This window comes from Topomyia yanbarensis, chromosome 1 (assembly GCF_030247195.1).
Source record: "Topomyia yanbarensis strain Yona2022 chromosome 1, ASM3024719v1, whole genome shotgun sequence".
Lineage (NCBI taxonomy): Eukaryota > Metazoa > Arthropoda > Insecta > Diptera > Culicidae > Topomyia > Topomyia yanbarensis.
Window position 1 is genome coordinate 107309445 of NC_080670.1, and position 13198 is coordinate 107322642.

Here is a 13198-nt window from a genome sequence, read left to right on the forward strand (position 1 = left end):
AAAATACAACTAGGTCAGTTTTCTCCGTGGAGAATTCGATACCCAGCTTAATAGCCCATGCAGACAAATTGTCCAAGGTATTCTGTAATGGTTCTTGTAGCTCGACAGCTTTGGGTCCCGTAACAGACACCACGTCATCGTCTGCAAGTTGCCTTAACGTGCAGGAATTGTCAAGACATTCATCAATGTCGTTGACGTAGAAATTGTATAACAGGGGGCTTAGACATAAGCCCTGGAGAAGGCCCATGTAGCTAAATCGTGATGTCGATAAGTCACCATACGAAAAATGCATGTGCTTTTCCGACAACAAGTTTAGTAAAAAGTTGTTTAAAGTCGCTGAAAGACCATGCTGGTGCAGCTTCTCTGAAAGAATGTTGATCGAAACTGAATCAAAAGCCCCCTTAATATCTAGGAACACTGATGCCATCTGCTCTTTGCTAGCATAGGCCATTTGAATTTCAGTTGAGAGCAACACAAGACAATCGTTCGTCCCTTTGCCTTTGCGAAAGCCAAATTGTGTATCTGACAGTAAGCCATTTGCTTCGACCCAATTGTCAAGGCGGGATAGGATCATTTTCTCGAACAACTTCCGGATACAGGATAGCATTGCGATCGGACGGTACGAATTGTGGTCGGAGGCTGGTTTTCCTGGTTTTTGGATGGCGATGACCTTCACTTGTCTCCAATCGAGTGGGACAATGTTAGCCTCGAGAAACTTATTAAATAAGTTCAACAAGCGTCTCTTGGCAGAGTCAGGCAGATTCTTCAACAAGTTGAATTTGATTCTGTCTGGCCCCGGAGCTTTATTGTTACACGACAAGAGAGTAAGTAAGTGAAAAGGTGTTTCGTTCGCGCTATCGTGAGGAGACGCGGCGCGGTAAATCTTCTGTGCCGGGGCAGAATCCGGACAAACCTTCTTGGCGAAATCGAATATCCAAAGGTTTGAATATTCTGCACTCTCGTTAGTACTGTTTCGGTTTCGCAAACGCCGGGCCGTGCCCCAAAGAGTGCTCATCGATGTTTCTCTCGTTAGCCCGTCAACGAACCGGCGCCAGTAACTACGTTTCTTGGCTTTCATCAAACTCTTCATTCGCGTTTCTAACGTCGCATATTGTCGATAGCTAGCGGGTAACCCGTCGTCCCGGAAGGTCTTATACGCGGCGGCCTTCTCCGCGTACACGTCTGAGCACTCTTTGTCCCACCACGGATTAGGAGAGCGTTTTTGTATGTTCGCGCCGGGTACTGGCTTAGTCTGAGCTTGATTCGCGCTGTCGAGAATCAAGCCAGCCAAAAAGCTGTACTCTTCCTCCGGAGGAAGTTCTTGGGTAGATTCGATGCTGTCGGATATCGCGGCAGCATAGCTCTTCCAATCGATATTTCGTGTGAGGTCATACGAAATATTGATTGATTTCAATGGCCTTGAACCGTTATTGATTGAGACTACAATCGGCAGATGGTCGCTGCCGTGGGGATCAGGAATTACCATCCACGTGCAATTTAACCGCAGCGATGTTGAGCAAAGGGACAAGTCTAAGGCGCTCGGGCGCGCTGGAGGAGTAGGAATCCGTGTCATTTCACCCGTGTTTAAAATTGTCAAATTGAAGTTATCACAAAGATCCTGAATTAAGGAAGACCGGTTATCATCATAGAGGCAACCCCATGCTGTACCGTGAGAGTTAAAGTCTCCTAAAACTAGTCGCGGTGCTGGCAGGGATTCTAAGATGTCTTGTAGCCGTCGGTGCCCAACCGCGGTGTTGGGGGGAATATATATGGAAGCTATGCAAAGGCTTTTGCCTTTGGTTGTTACTTGACAAGCGACAACTTCAATATCTGTTATCGAGGGAAGGTTAATTCTGTAGAAGGAATAGCACTTTTTGATCCCCAAAAGCACTCCTCCATAGGGGGTGTCTCGATCCAGGCGAATAATATTAAAGTCGTGGAAGTTGAGATCTACGTCGGAAGTTAACCAAGTTTCACATAGTGCAAATGCATCGCAACTCAAATTATTTATTAAAATTTTGAAGGAATCGATTTTCGGGATGATACTTCTGCAATTCCACTGTAGAACAGTGATCAAATCCGTGACCTCGTTCGATGAGTTAGCCATCGAAGGATACAATCGCTGAGAGGAGGGGCCATTTAGCAGTAAACTGCTTCAAAAATGTTCTCACTGTAGGGAGAAAAGCTAACATAAGACTTTTAATAGGATCAGTAATATTGAAAGTTTTTATTATCCAGTCCACTATGTCCGAGAGTTTTATAATTCCAGTGCTGTGATTACTCTCGAACTGAAACAAAGGAACACTTGGGATTTTTGATATTCCTGGAAGTGTGGGCTTTCTTCTTGTAAATGTAAAACGCTAAACCGGAAATCGCCTTCCTGGTTTTCAGAATGGTGCCAAAGATCGATCTTTGGTATCTATTCGTAAAGTCCGTTCCAAAATACTCATATTGATTATTTTATTGAGAGCATTTGCCACAAAAAATGGGGTGCCGACAACCGACCATGTTTGGGTGCCGAGAACCGATTTTAGTAACCTTTTTGAAAATTGATCAAAAAAAAAATTTTGTGGCGAACATTACGATGCCATTCAATGTTGAATCACAAAATAGAATAAATTCTCATCGTAAATATTCAATGCGCATACTTTTTCGATCGATCTACTTCTTTCTATAACACTAAGCAAATCATCAAAAAAAACTTTTAAGTAGAGTTTCACTTGTTCAAAAAATATATTGTTTGTAGAACAGAATATTCGAGTCTGTTTGCTTCAGCAATCAGCACAAAAATATCATTAGAGATCATCCATAAATGACGTAGCATTAAATGGGGGAGGGGGGTGTTTTGTATTTTGTGATGATGTGTGACGACAGGGAGGTAGGGGGTCTTGTCATGCTACGTAGCTTTTTAAAGGGGAATAACTATCATCGTTTTTTAGTTTTTTTTAAATTTTGCGGGGACAAGGAGGGGGTAGAGTTACCGTCAAGCTACGTAATTACCAGGGGGGTATTTAGAAGCTTGTGACGAAATGCTACGATGGGGGAGGGGGGTGTTAAAAATCGCTCAAAAAATGCTACGTCATTTATGGATGGTCCCTTATCAGAATGTCCATGTCTGGTTTCTGTCGAAAGCTACATAGGGGTGCCGACAACCGACCACTGCCAGCAACCGACCACCTTTCCCTATATCTAAATCTTATTTCATTCGCAGTTCCATGTACACTAGGTTGATATGTAATAACTACACATTAAAAGGTATCATTCTACACCTAATCAGTAATTTTTTGCTTTGATGTTACTAATGTGGTCGTTAGCCTGACATCCCGGATGATTTCTTCGATGATAGTTTGATCTCATCTGGCCCAAATTCTATTTGGTAGAGTGATTGAACACGGGGTGCCATTGAATGGGTGCACTGTTTTGCTGCTTGAGAAATCTATTGATTGGGGATATGTTATTTCGTCGGGAAAACACCTTCTGGTATGTTATGGTGAACGACAGATAGATTTTTTTTGTGAGACCAATAAAAAGTTTATCTAGAACCGTATAATAATGTCCTATTTTCATCAATTGTGAATAAAGTACCACTCTAATCTAGGTCGTGATGTATGATTGTAAGCGATTGCTAATTTAAAGCAATTTATGTTGAATTTGATCATATATTTAACTTTAGATCAACATTCTGGGGTCATTATTTTAGCCATTTATTATACGTTGGCGCATCGTTTAATTTTTCCCTATTGAAAACAAATTTTAAATATAGTGGGAACAGCAATGATTTTTATTAGATAAGGTGTTCCTAAACCATAATTTATGCTGATAATGTTGTGGTACTACTACCTATTGCAGTAGGTCCATCAACCACAATCCTTATACAATGGACAGCGGTTCAGAACAACAATTTGAGGGGAAAATGCATTTTTCGCAAAAACTTTTCATTAAAATTTTTCATCTTCAGAGGAATTTTTATACACGATTTGAATTTTATTTTATTGTTCCATTCAAGAAAACACCGAAAAGTCTCAATACATTTTGCATGTGTACCTGCAAACTTAAACATTTTTTTATTAAATGATGGCTGCTAAGCTGTTTTCGTGGGTGAAAGGAGAAAAGTGAGACTAGTTATGTAAGCTATACAAGCTAGGCTCAATGGAACTATCCAAGTCAGTTTTGGATCACATACATTTGGAGAAACATCAGATGTTGCTTCAAGCTGTCCTCAACTCCTATTTGGCAGTTTTCACTTCGTTGTCTGACGTATTCTTGATGGTCACATCATTAGTGTTTCTGCATTTGAATTGGCAGACAGCCTTTGTTGATTATAAGATTAGGGAATGTGGGGAATAAAGTAATATATAATGTCTTTTTTGCGCCAGTAAAGCTCCTTGAGCGTCTCATGTACGAGTTCCGAAGGAAATTGAAGTTTCGATGAAATGCCGGAAGAGGTGAGGAGCAGTAAGTGAGTTTTACAAGAGGGACTGAGACACTTACTACCACTGAAATGAAATCTGTAAGTAGCACTAATACATATATAATTTCAGGAACTGTACGGGATGGCACTGGACCTGTGGCGTTCGACTGACATAGTCTATTATCATTGGTTCGGAAGTGTTCTTGGCTGGTTTTGGTAGATGTGTAGATGTGGTAGATGTGGGGAACATGTGGATCCTGCTAGTTGTCGACTCTTTTGATCTTTGGTATGAAGCTAAATCAGGAAAAGTTATTTAGCTCGACCAAGTACAGCAGCTTCTAGAAATGCTGAGTAGCCTTTTCGGGTCGGTGTCGGTTTGATCTGTTCGAGCCGAACCAGATGGACATTCGGTTTGAGAAAACTTTATGGGGAATCGCGAATAAATATTACCCAAATTCTTTATGGGCAGAGATTCTTTTTGTGAAACTTTGAAATGTCGTCACACGTCCATTTAGTCAGAATAATGATAATAGAAATATAAGGACTAACACTGCTAGTATTTTACCGCATCCATAAATAGTCGATTGATCCGCTTCAAACCAAGGAAACAAAAAGAAAATTAGGAAGAGACGTAAGCGGATTCTCACTATTGGTTGTTTTGTTGTATTGGCTACACCGAAATGTGCAGTTAAGGACATCCTGAACAGAGTCTCAAGGTGGCAGCTAAAACGGCTGCCGTCGTTTCTGCTTCTTTTTATTTCATCGTCAAAATCAAAACATTGCATTGGCGCAAAACAAAATCGTTTGAAACTTAGCTCAGATTGCTTAGAGATTGTATCACTGTATGTACACATGTTAGCATAAGCAGATGAATAGATTCTTTTCGCGGAATTTTGATTCGTTTGGGAAATTTGTACCTTTTTGTTTTTCAAAACAAATGAAACACGCGTTAAAAAAATCAGCCAGTTGATTACTGAGCGATACACTTGTGTGTATCCCATCTCCTACCGGTATAGTACGCTCTAGCTGCACACAGATGTTGTAACGTAAGCCGAACATAACCGAACCTTTGTTGTGATTTTGGCATCGCTTCACCTTAAGTAAAATATGCAAAACGAAAAAGTTGTTGCCACTGATACATGTCAACAGAGATATACTTACAGTACAGCGATTTGCGTTCCCACTAAGAAATTGCATGTACTTTCTATTTCTATGGCATGCTCAGCACATAGCAAGAAACCTAAGTAACCATAAGCATAAGCATAAGCATTGGACGGTGATTGATCCATTGCACAATATTGTCTATACATTTGCACTAATGTTATTGCTATTTATCAGTGTGCAATCGGGCTGTCTCAATAACCTATTTTTGCATCCTATGTGCATTAAATGTACACCTATCGGCTCACCGTTGCACATGTCAGGGTGTGCAGTGCTCTGTGCTAGAGCTGTGCGCCGCGCCGCCGATTTCAGGTAAAGGTCGGCGCGCCGGCGTCACGCCGATGTGCTTACTATTTTTACATGCAATCACCGGCGCGGCGCGGCGGCGTGGCGCAAACCTGTACTCTGTGCACCTATAACTGTGCACCCGCCTTCCCATGAGCGTTATGGCGGCTCAGAGTTTGTCCTTTCGTGTTGCTCAGGGATACATTCCTCCTATGCACATCTACACATAGACACACATGCATACAGAATTTGATCATCCCTGTTCCAGTCAATATTCATATTTGTTACGATCCTCAATTTTTTGTATTATCATTGTGCTGAGTAGCCAGACGGGAAAGATTCTTTTAGGGTTTCACAAAAAGAATCTCTGCCCATAAAGGACAGGAGAAATATTTATCCACGATTCCATATAAATTTTTCTCGAAACGAATGTCGATCTGGTTCGACTTAAACAGACCGCATCAACCCGAAAGGGTTTCTTACCATTTCTAAGAGCCATTGTGCTTTATCGAGTTAAATGATCATAAATAAGTCCTGAATAATTGACTATTTCTTAGGTACCACTCCTGCACTCCTTGCCCGAAATAACCCGTACCCAAGGTCAATGTCGATAACCAACAGGATCCACATATCCCTCCATCCAAGGCAAAGATATATCCATTTGTAAGTAGAAGCATACGTCTACCAACCAGCCATGAAGACATTCGAACCAATGAGAATGGACCATGCCAGTCGAAGGTCACAGGGCTAGCGCCACCCCGTACAGTCCCTGAACTGTTTGAGCTGGAATAATAATGTATGTTAGTGCTACTTACAAATTACATTTCAGGGGTAGTGTCTCACTTTCTCTTTTAAAACTTACATATAGGATTTTCGATTGATGCGCACCGGTGTATAGGAGTGCACTGGTTTTGCACTTTCTGGAATATACCCAGTTTTCTGCACTTCTGCTAGAAAGTGCAAAAATGGTGCAGTTACAGTGCACTCCACTACACCGGTGTCAATTAATCGAAAATCCCAATAGAATCGATATCTGTCATCGAATCCGCCATTTTCTTTAGAACTCTGGTGGCGTTAATATCAACTATCTGAAGCAAAAAAGACATTATATGTCAATTCATACAAATTTCCTAATTTTAAAATCAACACGATAATGATGTGACCATCAAGAATACGTCAGACAGCCTTAATTGACCCATTTCGATAACAGTTTAACCTTACCAAGCCGTAACGTGGGTGGCGGCGTGAAAGCTGCCAAATTGGGGTTGAGAACATCTTGAAGTAACATCTGATGTTCTGAACCTTGAAAGAGACAACAGGCCGTCGTCGCGGGATAAATAGGTCATGTGTCGGGCAATCCACACTGTATGTCAGATCTTCATAAAAATCAATCAGCGTATGTAGAATGTTGTCACAGTATTGCTGATTGATTTTTATGAAGATCTGACATACGGTGTGGAAAAAACTGCTTTTTTCGTTTGCGAATTTTACCCTTTCTCTGTGCCTGATACCCGAAGACCACAAATAGGTTTTCTATTCCCACTCCAGAACAGAGACGCCTGATTTGCAGACAAGTCTGCAAATTCGAAGACTTTTAATTTAAGCTGCAGATTTTTTCGATGGCGCAGATATTTGCAGATTTTTTAATTTGGTTGCAGATCACGGTGTATTTATTAGAACAATTTTATGCAAAAAAATTCAGCATCTCTGAAACTTCGGAATATAAAAGAATGGGCTTTCCCCTTTCATTTGAAACTAAGATCAAAATAATCCGTCGGGGGGTCCAGAGCAACTTTTTTTTAAGTTTTTTCGTAACAATATAGGTAGCCAGTAGTAACTGGAGATAATTCATATTTCTGTCTCTAGATGGTGCTTTATACATTCGAACAACACTAAAAGTGAGAATTTAATAGAAAATTTAATTGTCTACAAGTTTGTTGACCACTAAAAATTGATCTGAAATCATCCGGAAAAGTTGTTTAAGATTTTAACAAAGTTATATCTAAGATAGTTTCACACGAGGCCTAGTGGTTTGGAAATATGTTTTCTCGCACTTATTATATTACAAAAAAATAATTGGGTTTAGTGGCATGAAAATATTAGACGGGATTCATTACGTTGACAATTCTAATTGAACTTCTGAAAATTAGGATGTTTGACAGAGTCGGAAAACTATTTATGCTTTTGGTTTGTAATCTTTCCCGATAGGTTCGAAGAGACTACCATTAATCGGAAGGTATTGCTTGGTTACAAGGGTTTGCTTACATTTATGTTTTGTTACACGGGTGTTTTAGAAAGGACCAAACGTCGTATAATTTAGGTTATGATCGCTTAAGTCAGCTATTAAAATTCCGTTCAAGACGAAATGTTGGGACACACCGTTTCTAATTTAACGCAAACCACAGTAATAACTGTCCAAATTAGTGGTTAGTGTGAAATGATTTATTCAAATTTTCTCCGCAAAGCGTATTGTGGCAGTTGGATTTTACGGCCATTTCCTATCAATTATGCGAGATATCGTTACTAAATTGATCCTAGATTATGCGATATGTATTACTTTTGAAAACAAAATATGATTTGAGTACAACAATAACCTTATATATACAATTTTGAAAACGAATAATCAGCGTGTTTAACCAAGCGTTGCAATGAAATCCGCGAAATATTGCAATGGTGCGTTAAAAGTTTCATTGAGTTTGTTCAAATATAATGGTTGAAGTTCAGGACAAGTCAATTTTATACGAAGATGCTAACGGAGTAGCAGATTCATGTAAGAATAGTTATCAGTCATCCCTGAGAACAATCGAAAAAATGAAAAAGATGGCATACATAATTGAAAAGGCTGTTTCTGCGGGAGGAATCACTTACCATCATGAAAAAGAATATTAATATCATACTAGTTTGGTCAACACTTATCTAAAACTTCTCATCCTAAAAATATGAATGGTGCCCTGTAGCAGGGAATTATAATTTTCAGCTAAAAGATGACTTTCCAAGCTCTCAAATTCCGCTGAATTCACTATTGAACTAAACACAACTATTTGGCAAATAAAAAAAGTGCTTGTGAATTAACAAACCACTAGGTCTTCTGTGAAACTAACTTAGACTTAGAATTCGTTAAAATATTAAACTACTTTTCGGGATAATTTCAAATCGGTTTTTAGTTGGTAACAAAGTTGTAGACAATTAAATAATCTATCAGATCAGATTGTTCGAATGTCTAAAGCACCATCTAGGGGCAGAAATATGAACTAGTTCTATTGTAAAATCTATGTTTTCACGAAAAAATACTTCAAAAAAAAAGTTGCTCTAGACCCCGGACGGATTATTTTGATTTTGGTTTCAAATGAAAGGGGAAAGCCCATTCTTTCATATCCTGAAGTTTCAGAGATGCTGAATTTTTTTGCATAAAATTGTTAAAAAAGACACCGTGAGATATTTGAAGATTTTTTAGTTTGGTTGCAGATATTTACAGATTTTTGAATATAAAGGCTTTTGGTTACACTAGCTTTCCTGACATTTTTTGTTCTTCACAGATTTTTAAAATTATTATTGCAGACATTTGAAAAAAGTACCTGGCATCTCTGCTCTAGAACGTCAATACCAAGCGATGGGAATTAAGCAGGCCCCTTCCGGAATTGTAACGGCTATCCCCGGGGGATGAGAGCAGCCGCGAACTCACAAACAGTAACACAAATAACCAACATCTTACATGTGACGAATAAGAACTTACATGTAACGATGAGTTTATTTTCCCCTGGAGCTAGATACTCTTAAAAGATGATCTATGCCGTAATGGAACATGCTTTTAGATCCCATCAAAATATCTCTTCAATTGACTTTCAATACCAAGTAGAGGCGCATTCCCAATCATCTATATTAATTGATGGCCTAAATAAAATATATGTTACAAAATGAAAAAACATCTATGTTTATTTGGTCTTATCCAATCACATTGTGAAAATTGAAATCAGAAGTTTCATTTTTAACTGGAAAATACTATCCACAGACGATCAGGAGTACAAACAAAGCTTATTATCTCCAAGAACCATTTAATTGTAGCGAACTGTTTCAAGCGTATCCTGAAACTGTCACTTTTCTTATTTCCCCTTGTTTGTACCATCCTCCACATCCCAAAATGTTATCCAAAAACTAATTTGTCACATACGTCGTGTATAATAAAAATGAATTTTTGTTTGACAATTATTACTTCTAAAAAACCAATAGCTATGTTGTTGTCATCTTTTATATCATCAGTGCTTTTATGGTCGTTATCGTAGCTCAGAATAATATAGCGGAGGAAAATAACTCCAAACCTTTAACAAATTCCCTCTGATGCAAATATTAATCAAAAAATCGCTGTGCAGCATAGTTCCATTAGTCGCTCCAATCTCAAAAATATTTCATATACCAGAGTCACAAAAAACTCGTTAAATTAATTTCAATGATTAATAAAATTATAGAAACTCATACTTCATTACCAATTTCCAACAGATTTACAGAGTTGCTAAAATGTAAAAAATAAAATCGACAATCAAAATTCAAATTATCAACCGCCTCACCTCAGTTGCATCGTTTTTTCTTATTCCAAAAGTCACCTCCATTAGTCACTTTCCATATTCCGTTAGTCACCTAATGTGACAAAATTTGTCACCTTGGTGACATCTCTCACTTTAAGTGAGATGACTTGAAAATTTCCGATCACCTTAGTCACGTGAGATTTGTGTCACCTCACCGAAAGTGACCGTCAGAATAAACCCCTATCGCTGATCGAAGACCTGCAACCATATGCACACATAGTGCTGACACCAAAAGCAATATACGATCCCACAAAGCTGAGAAATAAAATATGTACTGCTAGTGTCGCACAATTCAGTGCCCCCACCGGAAGGCTAAAAGAATCCACATTAACATTCCCATAAATAAGATCGCCATTAAAGATATCTTCGTCTAATCTATCTTTCACGTACGAGCGGAATAACCCATGAAATCGTGGACACATAAGAAGCTTACTAACAGAACTGAAAAAGGACTAACAAAGAAGAAATAACAAAGGGAAGCACCAACTGACCCAGGACAGGCGGAGAACGCCGACATAACCGGGGATTAAGGTAACACCAATTGTCCTAATCCACTCGTAATGTACAGAGAAAGAAGGTGAAATCTAAAATGGAATCTATACTCTCAAAAGAACAAGGAATGATAAAGTGGAAAGTGGAAAAATAGGCGATAAATACCAGCGTCAAGGTAAATTATGAAAACGGAAAGGTAAGAATGCATAACCAATGATAATAATAATAATGTTACCAAATAGTACCAAATGATATTTTTCATATTGAAAAAGGTGTTTAAATGGCGCCCATGCGCTAATCCGTCCTAGTTTAAAATTTGGGTAGAGGGTGGCACGCATTTTTGGCCTAGGGCAGAAATGCCGATTAGACCAAATCTACACCAAAAATGTACTATAAGGAAACTATAAGGAATTTTGAGTGAGATAAAAAATAGTAAAAAAGGGCAGCCGGAAAAGAGATGCAAGAAAACGGAATTCCGTTTCTGAGCTTATCAGGCTGCGTTTACGTAGCGATGTGAATGCATGCATTTGGGATGCCAGCATGTAACGCACATCAGAAATGAAAACTGATTTTTTCTCCAGTGTTTTTCTTGTAGTTCTCGTTTTGTTTTTTCTCGTCCACTATACCTGTCAAATTCGCAAAATGTCATCCATATTCGCCAGAATCACCACTCAACAGGAAAACCGAGGAACGTGATGCCATTAGTCGTGCAAGTTTCAAGTGTCCTTCTTGCGATAAGACTTTTACCGATCTGGAGGCAGACCAGCTGTTCGATTTTGCATCCGGCGAATTTCGCTGTACATATTGTGGCAGTACTGTGGATGAAGACAGTTCAGCACTACCGAAAAAAGATTCACACTTACTGTTGGCCAAGTTCAACGAGCAATTACAACCGCTGTACGATCTGTTAAGACAAGTTGAAGATATCAAGCTTGCTCCGGAAATTCTCGAACCAGAACCGGTTGATATTGACACTATTAGAGGGTATGGATATAGTATTGTTTTTGTTTAGCATTTTCTTTACATTTTTTTGTGTTTTAGTATTGCCAAACCAACCAACAGGATTTCAAATGAACAATGGTCCGGCGAAGCAACGCGAACCAGTGGATTCGCTGTGGAAGAAACCCGTGTCGATGTTACCATTAGTGATTCAGACGCAGTGGAAACCACAACACATCGGAAAGATCGTCCGGTGTGTATGACGGAATCAACTGTTACGAACGATATGGATGAAAATTCAGTCGAGTCAATTTTAGAGAAAGCTGCCTTCACCTCCACACAACCCCCCGTGGTCACTAACAGCACTAGTGTTATTTCTTCCGCACGGAACCGTAAAGATGCCGACGATATTATGTCGGTTTTGCAACAGCACGAGAAGCAAAGCTCTCACAATGCAACGAATGATGTCATCAAGGGGCTAGGTCTCAACAACGAGCCAAGTAGTGACAGTAGTGAGGATGAGAAGGATATTAACAATACAGAGATACCCACTGTTGAAATTATGGACACCGATTCGTATGACGATATGCCAATGACGGTGGCGGTCAGACCAACGGTGGCAGGTAGACCACAGCCACTGGATTAGATCAACGACACGCTGATAGCGAAAATGACTCCACAAGAGAAACAAACCTACATTCAGGTGTTTCAAGATCATTTCAGTCATATGTATGATTAGATGGAACGACGAAAAGTAAGTGGCATTAAAAAGTTGAATTTAAAATGCGGTCGCACGTACTCTATTCTGAGAAACTCCTGGAAATGGTACGCATGTTACGTAAGCTATGAACGTATATCCGTGAACTATTTATTGTTATTGGGCTGAAAATTATTTTCAAGTCTTTCGTACCTGACCCTGATTCCTGCAGGAGATAAGAAAAAAACCGATTTAATCCACCTAGCAGTGAGATGAGACATTTCTTACACATTTCACTGTTGGATTAGTTTGCAGAACTCACGAGAAGTAGGCACCCAATTAGAGGTGGGATGAAAACAGTTTCTAGTCTTGCACAAATAAAATCTCGAATAAACTGAATAAATTATAGAAATCAACAAAACGACCGAATTAAAAAGTAAAGCAAAAAATGAAACAATAGATTTTTTAATTCATAAAATGAGTAGAAAAATTAATGGAAATCATTATAATTTTGATCCAAATACACGAATCAAATTAGATTAGGTTATCACATAAAAATTAAGATTATATTTAGAAATAGTTATAAGATTAATAGAATAAATTGACTCATACTAACAAATTGAATGAAATAAA

The 13198-nt window shown here is 38.9% G+C and overlaps 1 protein-coding gene across 1 annotated transcript; it reads left to right on the plus strand.

Annotated features, from left to right (window-relative positions):
- Positions 1-11450: 11450 nt before the first annotated feature.
- LOC131675798 (general transcription factor IIE subunit 1-like) lies at positions 11451-12652 on the plus strand. Its single transcript, XM_058954941.1, has 3 exons — positions 11451-11471; positions 11525-11913; positions 11971-12652. The coding sequence occupies exons 1-3, from the start codon at positions 11451-11453 to the stop codon at positions 12512-12514; spliced, it is 954 nt and encodes a 317-aa protein (XP_058810924.1). The 3' UTR covers positions 12515-12652.
- Positions 12653-13198: the final 546 nt, after the last annotated feature.

Bases quoted from the DNA above. Each gene is read 5' to 3' on its own strand.
- LOC131675798 (XM_058954941.1), top strand. From the start codon at position 11,451: ATGCATTTGGGATGCCAGCAT. The intron at 11,472-11,524 runs GTAACGCACATC...TTTTTCTTGTAG, and splicing joins TGCATTTGGGATGCCAGCAT to TTCTCGTTTTGTTTTTTCTC. The intron at 11,914-11,970 runs GTATGGATATAG...TTTGTGTTTTAG, and splicing joins GATATTGACACTATTAGAGG to TATTGCCAAACCAACCAACA.